Source organism: Quercus lobata, chromosome 6 (assembly GCF_001633185.2).
Source record: "Quercus lobata isolate SW786 chromosome 6, ValleyOak3.0 Primary Assembly, whole genome shotgun sequence".
Lineage (NCBI taxonomy): Eukaryota > Viridiplantae > Streptophyta > Magnoliopsida > Fagales > Fagaceae > Quercus > Quercus lobata.
In genome coordinates this window covers 6,603,300-6,621,533 of record NC_044909.1, presented here as the reverse complement: position 1 = coordinate 6,621,533, position 18,234 = coordinate 6,603,300, and the positions used below count along the sequence as shown (strand labels likewise).

At 33.5% G+C, this 18,234-nt stretch overlaps 2 protein-coding genes across 8 annotated transcripts; both read left to right on the top strand.

Moving 5' to 3' along the window:
* The first annotated feature begins 374 nt into the window (after positions 1–374).
* LOC115993727 (sugar transporter ERD6-like 16) lies at positions 375–5,133 on the top strand. 6 transcript variants are annotated; one of them, XM_031117686.1, is made up of 20 exons: positions 375–502; positions 704–945; positions 1,193–1,255; positions 1,340–1,429; positions 1,693–1,770; positions 1,914–1,973; positions 2,096–2,161; positions 2,257–2,322; positions 2,432–2,507; positions 2,614–2,678; positions 2,774–2,866; positions 2,951–3,031; positions 3,287–3,371; positions 3,509–3,558; positions 3,638–3,700; positions 3,809–3,868; positions 3,972–4,025; positions 4,131–4,190; positions 4,296–4,410; positions 4,654–5,133. In XM_031117686.1, exons 2-20 carry the CDS (start codon positions 751–753, stop codon positions 4,767–4,769), a joined length of 1,536 nt encoding a protein of 511 aa, XP_030973546.1. In that variant the 5' UTR covers positions 375–502; positions 704–750; the 3' UTR covers positions 4,770–5,133. The 6 variants fall into 6 exon arrangements, with proteins under 6 accessions (XP_030973546.1, XP_030973548.1, XP_030973547.1 ...); XM_031117688.1 differs by having other exon boundaries at positions 375–945; positions 1,714–1,770; XM_031117687.1 differs by having other exon boundaries at positions 375–945; positions 3,512–3,558.
* A 1,149-nt stretch (positions 5,134–6,282) lies between these two features.
* On the top strand, positions 6,283–16,705 carry LOC115994831 (LEC14B homolog). Of its 2 annotated transcripts, XM_031119108.1 has the most exons (10): positions 6,283–6,388; positions 6,972–7,423; positions 7,580–7,699; positions 8,231–8,308; positions 8,471–8,644; positions 10,897–10,974; positions 11,415–11,590; positions 13,582–13,737; positions 15,092–15,152; positions 16,199–16,705. In XM_031119108.1, the coding sequence occupies exons 2-10, from the start codon at positions 7,040–7,042 to the stop codon at positions 16,382–16,384; spliced, it is 1,413 nt and encodes a 470-aa protein (XP_030974968.1). In that variant the 5' UTR covers positions 6,283–6,388; positions 6,972–7,039; the 3' UTR covers positions 16,385–16,705. The 2 variants fall into 2 exon arrangements, with proteins under 2 accessions (XP_030974968.1, XP_030974970.1); XM_031119110.1 differs by lacking the exon at positions 8,471–8,644.
* The last annotated feature ends 1,529 nt before the right edge of the window (positions 16,706–18,234 follow it).

Below are 18,234 nucleotides of genomic sequence, written 5' to 3'. Positions count from 1 at the left end.
CTACCTTTTGCACTGTGTGAAAAAAAAAGTTGACAATTGGCCAACATGGAAAATTGGCAATGTCCCAACAATCATTGCATTTTCTGCCCATTATATTATCAGAAAATGGTAAGCAGAGATAAACATTGTAAGCTCTATTTTATAAAGACTAGTTGGTACTATAAATTATTCGACGACTCTTATGCTAGACTATAAGTGATTAATCATCATTTATGCATAAACTCATTATTTTCACTCATGAAATTCTGTGGTCTTACATTTTTTCTTTTATATATATATTTTTTTAAAAATTGTACCCATCAGTCCAAGTAAGAACCACGTAAGCAGAGATAAACAATAAGAAGTAATCAAGCATTCTAGACAAAAGAAAATTTACATGCAAATTGCTTGCCCAGTTTCATCAGATCTATGGTTCCCCACTCCATTTTCAAAAGTCTGAATATTGGTTGTATGTATCTCGTTTAATCACCACGTCAGTGCCAGCTTTATCCCACATGCAGTGGTATTCTATGTTTCTTTTACATGTTTCTAATTGTTAACCAAGTTTTTTGTTTATCAATCGGTGCTATCAGACAAAATCTAAAAAAAATTTAGTTGTTTACTACAAGTATAAATACCTCAGAACAAATCCATATCTTTGCTCACAAGTCCTAGTCCTTGATTCCTTACTCCTTTCCCACTTCTTATTTTTTTTTCATACTAGTTTGGTGTACTGTTTGGAGAGAGAGAGAGAGAGAGAGAGAGAGAGATATGGCAATTGGACAAGTTAAGGATGCTGAAAGTAGTGATGAAATAAATGGCCTTGAAGATTTGGAACAGCCATTCATCCAGCAAGATAATATTGTTTCCCCTAAAGATGATAAAAATGTTGAAGGTGGATCCATTGGAATGGTTTTGCTCAGTACATGTGTTGCTGTTTGTGGCTCTTTTGAATTTGGATCATGTGTAAGTATATTTCACTTCTCTCTTATACGTCTCCAACAAAAAGCTGCTTAGGAGTCTAGGAAAAATGTTGTTCTTTTTTCCAAAATGTAATGGCATTCCTGGTTTAAGAGAGTTTCTGGGGTTACTAAACCTGTTTCTTTTTTTGTTTTTTCTTTTGGTTAGGAACCAAAAAAGAAAAGAAAAAAAAAAACCAAAGAGAAAAAAAAAAGATATCAGGTTTGTTTAGCTTAAGTTATTATTTTGGCAGGTGGGCTATTCAGCACCCACTCAATCTGCAATCACAGAAGATCTTAATCTTTCTGTAGCTGAGGTAGGGCTTCTTTTCCTCTCTCTTTTAAGATATAGTATCAAAATTATATGAATTGCTACTAATTTATTGTATGTCATATGACAGTACTCCATGTTTGGCTCCATATTAACAATTGGTGCAATGTTTGGTGCCATCACAAGTGGTAAAATTGCAGACTTCACTGGTCGAAAATGGGTATGTTAAACTTGAAATTGATTAGCTAGTGCTCAACTTTTTCATCTCTATTGTACTACATACATTTTACAAAGTGATGTGTCATGCCAAAGAAATTTATTTATTATACATTTTACAAAGTGATGTGTCATGCCAAAGAAATTTATTTATTTTTGATTTTTGTTTTGTTTTGTTTGTTTGTTTGTTTTTTTTTTTTTTTTTTTTTTTGGTCTGAGATAGAAATCTACTCTAATATAATTTAAGTGTATATGTGTGACGCTCAGTCTTGGAAATTTGAATCTCAGCTCTTTCCTTCACACTCTACGAGCACTTATACTTGTGGAATAACCATCACGCTAAGGGTGTGTGATAGTATTTATTATTGTTGTTGATTTGGCACTAACACATTTATTGTCACATCATTTTGTTAGATTTTTGTAGTGAAATTGGTATTAGTTTTATCATTTTCGTTGTACTAAACTTTCTGGAGATTTAATGGGAGCAGGCAATGAGGATGTCAGGTGTTTTCTGCATTGCAGGATGGCTTGCTGTATATTTCTCTAAGGTATGCACTGTTTGCATATGTTAATTCTTAAAGTAAGAAACAAACACTGTCATCTTGCTGAAATTACTAGCTGTTATGGTTTTTTTTTAATTATTTTTTATTTTTGCATGGCTTTAATATAGGGAGCTATTTCACTTGACATGGGAAGGTTGTTCACAGGATATGGAATTGGAGTTTTTTCTTATGTGGTAATTATTTAATATCTATATCCCTTTTTTGTTTTGTCACCTTGTAATGATAAAATTTCGAAATTTTAACAAAATTTAACAAAGTGGATGAACAGGTGCCAATATTTATTGCTGAAATTGCTCCAAAGAATTTGCGTGGAGGGCTCACAACATTGAATCAGGTGGGATAATTAATCATGAAGATTATATTCTTTATGAATCTTGCTAACTGATTGAAGATTAATTGGTCAATATCTTAGTTCTTTCCCTTTTCTTTTGCTTGTTCTGCAGCTCATGATTGTCACTGGATCATCAGTTGCATTCTTAGTAGGATCAGTCATAACATGGAGAGCACTTGCTTTGACTGGTAAATTCTAAAATTTTGTATTTTACTCTATATGTATACAGAAGTGTGAGTGTTGAAAAGAAAATTCTAAAACTTTACTAAATGAAGTGTTGGCTTTGATTTGAAGGGCTTGTTCCATGCATATTTCTTCTTGTGGGTCTATGTTTTGTTCCGGAGTCTCCCAGATGGCTGGTGAGCATTTAAATAAAAAATTTAAGCAATTTTGTTTTCAAATTAGATATGAGATTGAACAAGAAATGAGACCAAAAGAATGTCATTCTTTGCAGGCAAAGGTTGGCCGTGAGAAAGAATTTCAAGATGCGCTACGAAAACTTCGTGGCAAAGATGCTGATATTACTTTTGAAGCTGCTGAAATTAAAGTACTTCTCTTCCTAACACCCATATAAAGCTTGCTAATGTAAATTTATATGTCTGAGGAACTGACTCATTATGTTTCTTGGCAGGATTATATTGAAACTCTTAAGACTCTTCCAAAGGCTAAAATGCTGGATTTGTTCCAAAGAAGACATATTCGCTCCATGATTGTACGTGTCTTTTTTATATCTATAGAAATGTGCATTTGGATTAGGTTATTGTTGAAAACTTATATGCTTATTTACTGGAAGTTAATAAAATTTCAGTTGTACATAGAAGAAGTAAGACTTCAATAAATTGTACATATGCAAATAAGTAGAAAAATTAAAAGAAGCTGATCCAAACTTAATGAAGTATGTTTAGGCTGGTTATCTGAGAGGCCTTTTATATTGTACTAATACTTGCTGTTTGGTGACTATTTTCAGATTGGAGTAGGAATAATGATATGTCAACAATTCACAGGAATAAATGGAATAGGTTTCTATGCAAGTGAAACCTTTGCAGAAGCTGGTAATTCAGTGTTTCTATTCACTTCATTCCTTATGCCCTTTTTTTTAACGCATCTTTTCTCTTGAAACTTATTTCTAATCCTTTCATATCACTTCATTTTTTTTGGAACTTATTTTTTAATTGAATTATCTAAACAGCAGGGGCTTCTCTGGCCAAAATTGGAACCATAGCTTATGCCTGTATTCAGGTATAATTTCTACCACTGTCCTAAAAGTCACATCATTAATTCTTAATCCAAACTCAGATTATCTGATATTGATTCACAGGTTCCAATAACTATAGTGGGCGCAATGATGATTGACAAATCTGGAAGAAAGCCACTTATAATGGTAGATAATGTTATAGCATTTATCTTTTGAAACTTATGAAAATTATATCAGAGGGAGAGTAGTATTTTGATGCCTAATGAGTAGTGAAAATTGTTTTTCTGTATGAAGATTTCTGCAACTGGGACATTTCTAGGCTGCTTTGTAACAGGCACTTCTTTCTTTCTCGAGGTAAGCCATTAAAATTATCATTGTGTATTAAAAAGAACTCTTTTATCTAGTTGTTTCTTTTACATTTTAGTCTGAACTTGGTTTTTTGATCATTATGAATCAGGGCCACAACTTGTTGCCTGAGTGGGCACCAATATTAGCTTTTGTTGGAGTGCTGGTAAATTAACCATTATAACTGCAAATTTGTGTAGTAAAACATGATCACCTTTTTGCCACTCCAAGAAGAATATGGATTTTTATTTTATTTTTTCATTTAAATCAGTTTTTCATAGCATTTTTCTCTATTGGAATGGGAGCAGTCCCTTGGCTGATTATGTCTGAGGTAACTTTCTACATTTTCAAAGTTAATTTGTATGCTTGTTTAACAAATTAGCATTCGATAACTCGATAATTTCATTGAGCTTATCTGAAACCTATTGTTTTGCAGATTTTCCCAATTGATGTGAAGGGGGCTGCTGGGAGCTTGGTGGTGCTAGTGAACTGGTTGGGTGCTTGGTTAATTTCCTATACATTCAACTTTCTTTTGTCCTGGAGTTCCTCAGGTAAAGAAAAACAATAAGCCTAATGACACAACATTTTTCATAATAACTGAGATGACAGGTTGTGATCAGTGGTGATCCCACGTGAAAGTGATGTTGCGCTAATTATAATCTGCCACCTCAACAAATTATGAAAAAAAATTTGTGGATTTCTTGTGTCTGTAGCATTGTTAGCACCAAACAAGTGCATTGTAAGTTTGCATTCTTGTATAACTGACACTCCTATGTTTGATTTTTCTTTTCCAGGCACTTTTTTCCTCTACTCTGCATTCTCTTTGATGGCTGTTCTATTTGTGGCAAAGGTAGTTCCAGAAACCAAAGGAAAAACACTAGAAGAAATTCAACAATGCATAAACTCCTAGAGAGGGAGAAGGCTACAAAATAAGAGAATGAACAATAGCTGGAGAAGCTCCTTGATAATTTGAGTTGATTGTGGCTCAAGACGTATTATCTTTATTTGGTGCTGAAAATCCTAGTTCAAACGCGGCAAGAAGATACTAAACATTTTATTAAAAAATTCTTTGGGCACCAAGTAGATGAAATTTATAGGCAAAAAAAAGAAGGAAAGATAGATGTAATGGAAATTGTGGGTTGGACAAAAGTCAGTAGAGCCTATCAATTGTAAGAAAGATACATGAGTATGCTTCAATGCTTGTACTCATGTAAAAGAAAGCAAAGGTTGTTACTATTTTTATCCAATATATTTATGAAGAGAGTTTTCAGTTATTTGTTCAGTAATCCTAGTAAAATAATTTACTAAATGCTATAACTACCTGATGCATGAGTTGTTGGTATGAAAGTTCAATTGAAAGTTGAAACTAAAAAGAAATTCAATTAAACAGTAATGATGAGTTTTGGTCATAGCAATGTACCAAACCAGTTCTATTTTTCAAGAACTCAAATAGTTCAGAGGTTGATTGAGGGATGAGGCTTTGAAAAAGAACTAGATGTCTCAGGTTCAGATTTCATTCTTTTTGGCTGTTGATACACTTAATTTGTGGGTGATTATGTGTATAATAATTAATAAGATTACCAAAAAAAATAAAAATGTTCTTATTTTTTCAAGTCCCCTTTTAGTTCTTGAGCACAAGTCAATGCAACTGACCTGTGTAAATAACTGTAATAATGTACCCTACTTGCCAAAATATAAAATGGTCAAATCACACACCCTTTACGACTTATAGCATAGCTGTGTGCTAGTGGTGGGCTAAGCTAAGTCAGGCTATTAACTTTAATAGGGGAAATGTTAACTTTTGAACATTTTGAACTCAATCCATATTTTATCACAGGTTTCAATGTTTAAACTTTAAACAAATATTGATTCTCAAAATATCATTAATAGTAATATTGAACAGTATCTGCCGACACAACAAGACAATAACAGTATATGGTGTATATCATTCCACTTATGCAAACAATAATACATTTTGCAGAAGGACATCCCACTATATAAAAGGAATATTTCACTATGCAAAATGGTGCATCATTCCACCGATGCAAGCAATAAATGCATTAAAATAATATTGCATCTCAATTCATAAAATTCATTCCTAACTCATTTCAAAATCACAACTTTTTACATAAAGCAAATTCTAAAAAAATGATCAAGCCGAAGCCGGCCCATCTAGCATGTTACACATATTAGCCTAAGCCCAAGTGGGCCCAAACAGTTACAGATCCTGACAGACCACATGGGCCTAAAGGCCCATAAATTACGAGCTTGACAGACAGACAGAATTCACAGTTATACAATCCAACACGTTTCGCTCCAATTTCCCACACACAACAAAAAAAAGAAAGATTAATTCATTTTTTAATACAAAATGCCTTTTTTTTTTTTAATTACTATTTTTAACTCTCACACAGAGTTCAAATACGCAACAGAACTACCATTTATATATATATATATATATATATATATAAAGAATCTGAAATCATTTTCAAACTCTGTCTCACTCAGAATCTCTAGGGTTTTCAAGAGGTAAATTGCGCTATTTTTCTAATCTCACTTTCTCTCGCATTCCTTTCCTGTTTGGTTGCCGCGAAAACGCTGGAAATGATAAACCAAACTGTTTTTTTTTTAATAATTTTTTTAAAGATTGAAAATTTGCATATTTTGAATCGTGTGCTTATCAAAATTGAGTGATTTGAAGTTTAAATTGTTTTGCAGAGGAATGAATAGTGAATTTAGGATATAAAGTTGTGATTTTTATATTTTATTTTCTTGCATATATTTTAGCTATTGAACAAATCACTGATTGAATGAGCTATGGTTGTTGTTAATTATGGTCCATATGTTCAAAATTTTGAGGATTTGGACCAAATGAATGTGTGCATTATGTTAATTATAGAGGTGAAGTGCTTAGTTTTGCTTGATTGTTTGCTTCATTGCTTGCAAGATTGGTCATTTTGGATAGAATTCTTTGTTCAAGAATAGGTAGTAGTTGCTTTCACCATTGAAAAACCATGTGGGGGGATTTTTAATTGCAAAATTTGATGTGGGTGTGTGATGGGTCATGGGTGTATAGAAATTCTTCCTAAGGTTTAAAGCATGTTGTTTGTAGGATCAAAATGGTCATGACTAAATTGTGGTGAATTGAAGGCCAATACGGTTGGTAAGCGTTAATAGTCAATGATGAGTAGGTTTGTCAAGGATACCAGCAGTTGTGGTGGTGAGGGTTCCGCCAAAGGATCTTCTGCTAGTGAAGGACCTAGTCAACCATCAAATCACCTTGATCATGAAATTGCCCATCTCACAAAACTTGGGTCTGAGCCCCACAAACTTTTGACCCGCACTGCACCTGGGAGGTCGAAGTTGCCCATTTCAACGGTTAAAATGTTGGTTGCTCGTGAAACTAACCACTCAGGTCGAGGGAGGTTTTCATCGGCTGATGGTTGTCATGTATTAAGTCGGTATTTACCCACCACTGGACCTTGCAGGGTGGACCAGATGAACAGCCGTGCTTATACTTCTCAATTTTCAGCTGATGGTTCTCTTTTTGTTGCTGGATTTCAGGTATTGTATGTGTTTTGTTAAGCTAGATATGAATTGGTGGTAATAGAAGAATGCATTTCATCAAATGTAATTATGAACTGTTCAATTCTTAATATACTGGACAAAAGTGTATGGAGTTCTACCTGTATAATTATTTTCCTTTTTTTTATATTACAGGGAAGTCACATTAGGATATATAATGTGAACAAGGGATGGAAAGTTCAGAAGGACATTCTAGCGAAAAGCTTGAGATGGACCATTACAGATACATCTCTGTCACCAGATCAGCAATACCTTGTAAGTTTTCAGTGATTATTAAAATAGAAGGCACTGGGTATAATATTGTTAGGATGGAAAATTTATTCACCTGTGCAAGTTTAAATGTCAAAACTTAGTAATGTTAGATTGTTTGGGTTGGATGGAGGTTTGCCTTTTCTTCTATTAATTCGGCAGAGAAACTTTCTGTGAACTCTTAGCTGATCAAGTATGATGCAAATGGCAAATAGTCTTATTTCATTTAGGTGTTCATATCTGGTATAAATTGAACTAATTTTTTTTCATTTCAAGCAAGGCCCAACTTAAAATGTTGTTTCTGGTATGATATAGATTACATTGATGAATTCTACTGGATTTGTGGTTTGGCTGTTTTATCTACATTCTACACTTGTGATTTTGTTATTTATTTTCTTCCTGGTCTTCTAGATCTAATAATTTATTGTAAAGATATTGACAGTTTTGGGATCATGTTTATTTTATTCCTCATAATTTATTTGTTGTGTAGTGTTAATCTGTTCCTTTTTTACTTTGTTTTTAATGGAAAAACTGCAGGTCTATGCTAGTATGTCACCAATGGTACATATTGTTAATGTTGGATCTGCTGCAACAGAGTCAGTTGCAAACATAACGGTATGTGCTACAACCAATTCTCCTGTTCTTTTTTAAGTACCCTCTGAATTTACCTCTATTTTTTTCTAAGGGAATTGGAGTTATTAGAATGCCTAATAAAGTAGCCTTTTAGTACATGTATGGATTATTGTCTCTCATCTAAATGCACCCTTTAATTTGCAGGAAATTCATGATGGTTTGGATTTTTCTGTTGATGACATTAATGATGAATTTGGGATTTTCTCTGTAAAATATTCAAATGATGGGCGAGAGCTTGTAGCTGCAAGTAGCAATAATTCAATATATGTTTATGACCTTGAGGCAAAAAGGCTTAGCCTTCAAATTCCAGCACATATGGTATGACATTTTATTGTTAGGATAAGACAATGGTCATTGAACCTTTTGAAGCTATAAAAATATGGCAGGACATTAATAGGAGGCATATTGGTGTTTAAAATAGAACAGGAATTTCACTGAATGAGGATGAGCTTTATATATTTAAGGTCAAAATACTATTTTGGTCCCTACATTTTGGTAACAGTCAATTTAGTCCCTATTATTTTCAACTTGCAATTAATTTGGTCCCTATCGTTAACTTTTAACGGAAAATGCTTATGTAACAAACGTATTGCACAATTGGCATATCTAATATTAAAATATTAAATATGAAGCTAATGAGTCTAAATTTTATTGACACTTCAGTGTTTAACTGGCAAAAAAATACACATCAGAAAAATAAAATAAAATAATTAAAAGGATGAATTCAAGGAATTAAATTAATTAAATAATATTTCAATTTTCTATTACTTTCTTCAGAACCAAAGTGCAACCCAGATACACACAAACAACTCAAAGAATCAAAATACCTTACACACAAAACAAATCTTCACTTCTCATTCCCACGCTTCCCATCTCCACCACCTCGTAAGTTTATATTGTTTTAATTGAAGTGATTGAGTTTTGTTGCTGAAACTAAGCAACTAAGCTTTCATTTCCAGATTGGTAATGTTTAGAAAAATGATATTTGTTTTGATTTTCTTGAGAAACAAACTTGTTTTTAGTATTGAATTTTCTAGAAAGCATTTAAAAAACTTGTTGTTTAAGTATTTTTTTGGGTGGATTTGTGTGAATCCGGGATTCAAGTCTGGTTCACGTAAACTTGGAACTACACAATAAGATCGTTATTATTTTATTAGCGCTGAAATCAGATCCTCACAAGCCTCGATTGGATCAGATCATGAAGCAAGCAAAGGATCATCGATCTTTGGCCCTGGCATATGCACGCTATGCGTGCCAAAGCTCAAGCTTTAAGGCAAGAAGCCCATTAGGAATTCCACAGATCTTTCAAGGAACTGCATCGATCTTCTGGCTAAACTATCTTTATCTAAATCTGATGTGCTATCCATTGACGAATCGGTGTTGTCAGATCTGGTTTTTTTAGGAGGGTTTGGATTTGATTTGTGTATGGTCCATGATTCCTTGAATTGGAATGAAAAATTGTGTACTGGGTTGGTGTTTGGTTGCCAAGAAAGTCCAAGAAAAACTTGAAATATAATTTAATTAATTTACCTTTTAATTTTTTTTTCAGATATGTATTTTTTTTCCACTTAAAACATTGATGTGGTCAATAAAATTTAGACAGATCAGCAACTTATTTATTCTTTTAATATTAGATGTGCCAATTGTGCAATCCGCTTGCCACATAAGCAGTTTCCTTTAAAAGTTAATGGGAGGGATCAAATTGATTGCATGTTGAAAATAACATGGACTAAATTGACTGTTACCAAAATGTTGGGACCAAATTGACTGTGACCCCAAAATGTAGGCACCAAAATAGCATTTACGCCTATATTTAACCCTTCTTCACCACAGGGGTAAGGTTGGAAGCTGATTCTCTAATATCCCCCTTGGATAGGAGGCAAAGGTCTGGAACATTTGAAACCACTATTAAGCTAAAGCCGTAGGTATGTGCAAAATTTGGCAAAATTGGACTCACTATACCAAAATTAAATACTTTTAAAAACCTAATGCAGTTATGGACTTAATTTTCACTCGCAAATAACTTCTCATGCCATTTGTTTTTATGGACTTTCAACTGCAAATCATTGCTAGTTGAATTGTTCATAAATTGTGAGTTTTTTCGCAAACATTGAATAGAAGATTAGGCTGTTTATTTGGGCTTAATGATGCAATATCTAACTCTGGTTAGGGCATAAAAAACATTTACAACATGTTGAACACTAATAGTCTTTAGAGCAACTAGGTACGACTGCAATGTAACTTTCATAGCAAATTTCTTGCTTCCCCAAGCAAGGAAGTTGTAACAAAATTTTCTCAAAAAGATTTAGAAGTAAGATTATTTGCTGCCTTGTGGATTAGAACTTCATAATAATAATTGCATCTAGTCTGTATTTCAAAGTTTTAGTCCAACTTACTTTTTTCTCACTTTCAAATTCATATGCAAAAGGATCATGATGTTGTCCTTAAAATGAGCTTATGCTATTTGTCATGTGCTTGTGGGAAAAGTCGTATACAATTGTGCTTTATATATCTTGTACCCAGTTTTGGATTTAGAGTCGTCAACATCTGATTTCTACTTCCTGTTGCAGTCTGATGTTAACACAGTATGCTTTGCCGATGAAACTGGCCATCTCTTATATTCTGGAAGTGATGATAATCTCTGTAAGGTAAATTTATACTTTTTTCTTGTATAGAGTCAGCCAACAACCTTGACTTCATATGCAGGTTAGGAGCTTTCTCAAACAAATAATTGTGAGGTCCGGCAGCTTCTTAAAGAAGTTTAATTATGAGTTTGCTAGAAATGAATAGCAAATTTCTTCACAAGGGGTTACTTGGTTCTGTGTGTTTCTGTCTTATGACGAATGTGAAAGAAATTGACTATTCATTTACACCTCTTAGAAGGTTATGCCAATAAGTTTTTACCTAAGTATCATTGCATTCTCTGGATTATATAAATTTCTGGGGGTTGATATCGCATTCTCTGCTTTATTATTATTATTATTTTTTTTTATGGTTTCTTGCTGAAATTGATAAGGTTGCTGCTTCACCCTCTGCTAATAAGCTTAATTGGCCCAGAAGCTTTTTGCTTATATATTACCTTCTACAGGTGTGGGACAGGCGCTGCTTTATCACGAAAGGACAAGCAGCTGGTGTCTTGATGGGACATCTTCAAGGCATAACATTCCTTGACAGTCGTGGAGATGGGCGTTATCTTATTTCAAATGGAAAAGACCAGACCACTAAACTCTGGGATATAAGAAAAATGTCCTCTACTGTTATTTAGTAAGTCTGAATTACTGTTTCTCCTATGTCCAAGTTTAATTTTTCTTTCTTATGGTTCCTTTTAGTTTATGGATTAATTTGCCCTTAATACTCTGTTACTTGTTACCTCATTGACTACAATAACCTCCTAGGAATAAGAATAATGCAAGGCTGTTTCTGTTTCTTTTTACTATTTATTTAGGGGGGGGGGGGACGGGTGGCTGGGTTGAAAGGATAGAAAGTACAAATTCAGAATGCACATTGTTTTCAGAATGAGATAGTGAACTCAATTTGCATAATTCACACATAACGCATCCCATGCATTGCTTATTGTTAGAATTGTGCGGTTAAATAATTAAAATTTACTGTTTTCCAATAGCTTAAGCTTTTAGGAGAATTGGTAGTTTAACATGGTATAATGATTAAATTTACCATTTTCCAATAGCTTAAGCTTTTAGGAGAATTGGTAATTTAACACTTATGAAGAATTTTGCTATGCCATCTGGTCATGTAATAAGAAAGCAAGAACATCTTACTGAGAGTGAAGCTTTTTCAGTCATAACGACCTTGACGCTACCACTGGATGGCTATGTGCCTATGCCATTTTTATACCACATGTCATCAGTCATCACCTAATGGTCCTAATCTTAGTAGGATAAAAGTCTAATGAAACTTTTGACAGCTGAACCAAGAGTGTCCCTTGTGAATATTTTGTTAATTTAAAATAAAATTTGAAGTTTTAGCTATGATTCCAAGACCCTTATCCTATAAGCGTGTCCACCCATGTTTGAATTTTGTTGCAACATGATTCTCCATTTATTTTTTGGCTCATATAGTGCAAAGTTCAAAGGGTACTCCGATTTATTTTATTTTATTTTAAAGCAACTACCTTTATCTTTTCATTATTACTTTACTATATTTGTTTCATATACATACAGATGATGTCAAAAACATAGATAAATACTTATGTTTAAATAACATATATTCAAGAAGACATTGATATAGCCATGTACTTCCATTCACACACTGTTTGTGTTGAAACACATGGTGTTTGTGTCCACAAATCATAAACATTCCAGGATCCTCTGCCTTTTTCCTTTTGCTATTTGACTATTTACTTCATTTTTGTGCACAAGAGTCTCCACATTGTGATGAGACTTCAAGATGCACCATTAAGTATTAACTGTTTATTTTGCTTCTCATCATTGTATGATGATTCAGGATATAAAATTATAAATTTTTAGTCATTGTAAGACACTATCAATTGAAGATTGATTTTTGGAAAATCCGTACTTCATGGTGATGAATTAATGCTTTGACACTTTGCCTGTGTCAGTTTGGTTCTTCATGTTGTGCCTCCATTTTTTAAGGCTATAATGTGGCAAAAGGACTTACACACACACATTTTTAAATGGGGGAGTGGGGGTTGATTCCTGCGCATCTTCCTTGGAAAATCCAAGAAATTCCATTTGAACAAGGTAATTGGAAAATTATAACAAAAAAAATTCAAAATTGTGGTAATGGATACTGAAATTTAGGGTGAAAACTTTATGCCTTAGCTTATATATTGGGCAAACATTATGAGAAAAGTAAAGTGAAGAAGGTCGATCTTTGATTTTTGGAACAGAGTATAGTTCCTGTAGTTACTGCATAGGACCTAATCTCCTCATGCTCATTTCTACAGAACCTTTTCAATATTTTTTCAGGCATATAATCATTTGAGAGCATGTGGCTTGTGTCCTACAATTTTTGTTCTTGTATTTTCTTTTTGTGGATGCATCCAACTTCTATAACTTTTGAGTTGGAATTATCCTCTTCTTTTTTTCTTTTCTTTTTTTTGATAATGAGTTGGAATTATCATTTTATGTGAAATGACTTAGTGATAAGCTGAACTGACTGGGTTTGACCAATGAATCCATTCTGGTTGATCTAAGTTTGGCCTGTATCCTATGCAAGTCTAAAATAGCTTAGTATTAAATATCAATAATAATTTTTTGTCCTTCAACTGGCAGTCCAAAAACTAGAGATGCTGACTGGGATTACAGATGGATGGAGTACCCTCAAAAAGCAAGAAAATTGCGGCATCCTCGTGATCAGTCATTGGCTACATATAGAGGCCATTCAGTCTTACGTACTCTAATTCGTTGTTACTTCTCTCCCACATATAGGTAATCTACTCTTCATATGTCCTAGTGATACAATTTTGCTTCATCTAATGTGTTTATTTAAGATGTGTCCATTGATTTTGCTGAAATATTAGAATGAGTTTATTAGGCTGGAGGGAGGGGAATAGAGAGAGAAAAGAGGAGGGGGGGGGGGTTTCTTTGCTTGAGTCATGTGAACACAGTGAACCTTGATGTTATAAACACACTGCTGAAGCTGTTTGCTGTTACAATTTATGATGACTGGGTATGCCCATATATTACTTGCTGATTTCTAATGTGTGAGTATTAGTTACATTGGAACTTAAAAAAATAAAAAAAAATCAGCAAAAGACCTTTTTTATTAAAAATCTTTTTTGTGTAGGTAACACATGTACCCAATGAGGAAGTGTCATTTGATTAGAGTTCACATGCAGCAAAAAATCGATTTATTGATTTGAGAGAATTACTCTACTACACTGGACGCATTCTAGAACAATTCCTAAGGAATTACAATCTAAAATTTAAAAGTTGAACAAGTTCTTCAAAAGATTCTAGAACAATTCCTAAGGAATTACAATCTAAAATTTAGAAGTTTAACAAATTCTTCAAAAGAGTAAGAACTAGGCTCGTTTAATATATCATTAAAAAAAAAGGCTAGCTTAATATTCTCATCCGATCATATAAAGTTCTCAAGAATTGTGATCTGAGTGAAATCACTGGGAGCTGTATTCCTTCGAAAGTACATCATTCCTTTCTCTCACAATAATCCACATAAGACATAATGGAGTATCCTTCCAAAGTCACTCCATATAGCCATACCAGATTTCCTTTGCCAACAAGTGTGAAGATCCACCATCTTCTTAAGCATCACCCATTTAATCTCAGATAAGGAAAAGTCAACTGCGCAGAGTACTCTTGCTACCAACTAATGGAGCCAAATTTGATCTACTCCTTGTACATAAAATACCAATCTACTACAATAATTCCCCCCAAACAGAGATTTTCTGCTATCAGAGTCGTCTGATCATGAACAATTGTTTGTTATGTCTTATAGCAAACTTGAGCTTGGTCAAATGTTTGGCCCAGGTGCCATCTCAATGGTCAGGGTTTACTAGTCTACCAAAAGTTTAGTCAAGCTAGAAACCTGAGTGGATTGTCCTAGCCAAAATTTGTGGTGGTAAAGTTAATAACCCTTTATTATATTTTTTAACTGTTTAAAATTTTGTGAAGTTCATATTTGAGATTATGCTTAGTTTCTGGTTTCTGGTTGACAATGGAATTAACCCAGATAATGATTTCTAGTCTTAGGGCATTCTTTATCTAATTTATCGATAGTAATGTTGAATAATATGTTCATTATGTATATGACTTCTTGCAGCACTGGTCAGAAGTATATCTACACTGGATCTAGTGATTCCTCTGTTTATATATATGATCTGGTATGTACATGTAATTTTTTTTTTTTTTTCTCCTTCTTTACCCCTTTATCAATATCTTGTTCTCTTGCAACGTTCTGTTAAAAATAATGAATGCACTAATGCATGTGTTGAGGGAAATGAAAAGTATAATCCTCCTATTTTAGTCTTGTATGTCGGATGCATTCAAAGGATAGTTTTTTTGTTATATCTTTGGTTTTATTTTAAATTGGTTAGAAAAAGATGAACTCCATTAAAATTCCAACCATAATATGATTTTCCTTTGATGGGTAGGAGATATCAGTTAGCATTTATTGTATTATGACCATGGACAATGGGACATTTGTTGATTTTAGTGGACAACATAGTAATTTTGGTCAAAGGGGTCTTTTAGTTATTTTGGTAATGCTGGTTATAACTTATAGGCTATCCATTCCTTATGATTAGGAAAGGAGTAAATGAAAAAGGTCTCAGTCTTTCTGAGTATACTTCTAGAAATTTGCGTGTGGTGACTTTTGAAATGCCTCCATGTCCATATATGATGGAGCCATCCAGCTTGAGAGTTCCTTTGTGGCAAAGGAGTTAGTGGTTGCATAGGTCAATGTAGAAGGCAGGTCACTTCCTCTGGGAGAAACGCTCTTTCTTTTGCAGCTTAATATATCTTGGAAGTCTTTGTGTGTGTGTGTGCACATGCGTGCTTGAGAGAGAGAGAGAGATGTGGCAATGATTGATGCACCTGAGCCATGGAGTGAAGAGAAGACCTGAACTGCAATACCAACATCATCATTTAGGCACAAGCAATGGGGCTTTTGTCATGAATCGATAATTTCAGAGAAGCTTGGGGTGTGCATTCTGCAGTTCTTGCATTTTTCAGGAGTAGACCCCAAGAACTTTCCAACAAGTGAAATGCTATCTATTGACTATTTACCTGACTTTAGTTTTTCCACTTGCTACTTGCTCACCCTTTTTTATGCTCTAACCAATATCATGTTCACCTCCAATTTTATGCTACAACTCTTTTTCCTTGTTGGTGCTACCCTAAATTATGGTAAACTTTTTGACCTTTATAGGTGAGTGGAGCTCAAGTTGCAAGACTCGACTATCATGATGCACCTGTAAGAGATTGTAATTGGCATCCTGTCTACCCTATGATCATCAGCTCTTCTTGGGATGGTGACATTGTCAAATGGGAGTTTCCTGGAAGCGACGAATCCCCCCCGATCAAGCGTAGGAAGAGGCGACGGAAAAACTATTAGTGAAGATGGCTCTGTCAAGTCTTTTTGTTGGTTAGACTGCAGTAGAGAGTGTGGTCACTGTAAGAAAATATATGGTTTCTTCTTGTATATGCTTTTATTTTGGCTGTACACAACTAGTAAATGTGTAAAAAGTTTTTGTTGCGCATGGAGAAACAGGAATAGAGAATGGTTTAGACCAACACAGTTTTTTTGATGGGAGGACCAACACAGTTGTAATTGTAAGAATTGGACAAATTATGAACTCAGTTATTCGAAGTTATTCTTCCTAATTATGAGCTCAGTTAAGTTGCACTGGAAATATATCCTTACGAGAATTGATTTGTTGTGTACAAGGTCAGGCTGATTATTTTTCCATTTAGGCATCTCAATGTTCGATGATAAATGCCAAGAGTTGCGTAGCTCAACTAGAACCTCCGGTGCTTTCAATAAAAACGTCCGCTATTCAAATGGTTGTAACTATTAAATTATAATAATTATATAAAAAAAAATGAATATATTTTGGATGGCTTAACCCAGGAAAAATGTTATAGTCCAAGCCGCAGGTTTGATTGGATCGGTACTGGGTAACTGGGTTGCTCACCCCGGAGCATGGGCTGATCTTTTATGAGCTTTGATTGGGCCAAAGCTTCCAGGGCCTTATACTGTGCAAACATCTATCATATCTTTCTTTTTTTTCTTTTTGGATAAATGAAAACCTCCACCATCTAAATTCACAAGTGCTTTAAAACCCAATTAATTAATATATAAACTAAGAATGAGAAGAACAAAAAAAATAATGAGAAAGTAACAATACTCCAATCATACCTTAATAAATTGTATATTTTACATTTATTAAGAAAATTAATAAATTGCCTTTTTACATTTATTAAGAAAATTAATAAATTGCCTTTTTACATTTATTAAGAAAATTAATAAATTTTCTTTTTATATTTATTAAGAAAATTAAAGTTCTAATTCCACTTCTTCTCTATTTATGTAACTACCAATTAACCAAAAAAAAAAAAAAAAGAGGAGTGGGGGATGGAGGGGGTGAGGCGAGATTTAAAGAATTCTTTGTATAACATTTTTTAATAATAACTTTTAGCTATGATTGATAATTCTCATGACTGGATGTTAACACCCCAAATGAATATAAAAACCATTATCTAATATTCTTTTGTATTTCTCTAATTATCTATATATATATATATATATATATATATAAAACTGAAGTTTTTGAAGCTCCCACAATTTTCCACGTCAGCACAATATTTAAATTAAATTAAATTTTCCACCTCATCACTGTTTTCTTTTTCCAATGCAAATTAGACTTCTAGCCAAATAAGGACACTCTCCCACCACCTCTACTCTCTCCTATTTAAGAATTGCTTGCGTAGAAAACCTAAGCCCCAAAAACTTATTTTTGCCACAACACAATTTTCTCCTTAAAACTTATTTTTCTTCAAGATTTTTTTTGAGGGCGGCTCATGTTTCACAATTCACATATTCCACTTATGTATTGGACTCCTCTCCCTCTTCGGTCAATGCATAAAGGTTAGGGTTATTTGATTTGTTCAATAAAAATTATAGATTTGTTGCTTTTTCTTATAAGTTTGTCAATTGTTGTTTTGTTTATTTAATTGCTGGGCCTGAATCTTTTAATTAAATCTTCAAATTTTTATTGAACAAATCAAATAACCCTAACTTTGATGCATTGACCGAAGAAGGAGAGGAGTTCAATACATAAGTGGAAAAGCTATAATCATGGATTCCCTTCTTTCTATTGTATTTCTCTGTTGCGTAATTATATATATATATATATATATATTGTTTTATTTCAATACTTTTGAAGCTTTGAATCTTCTGATTTT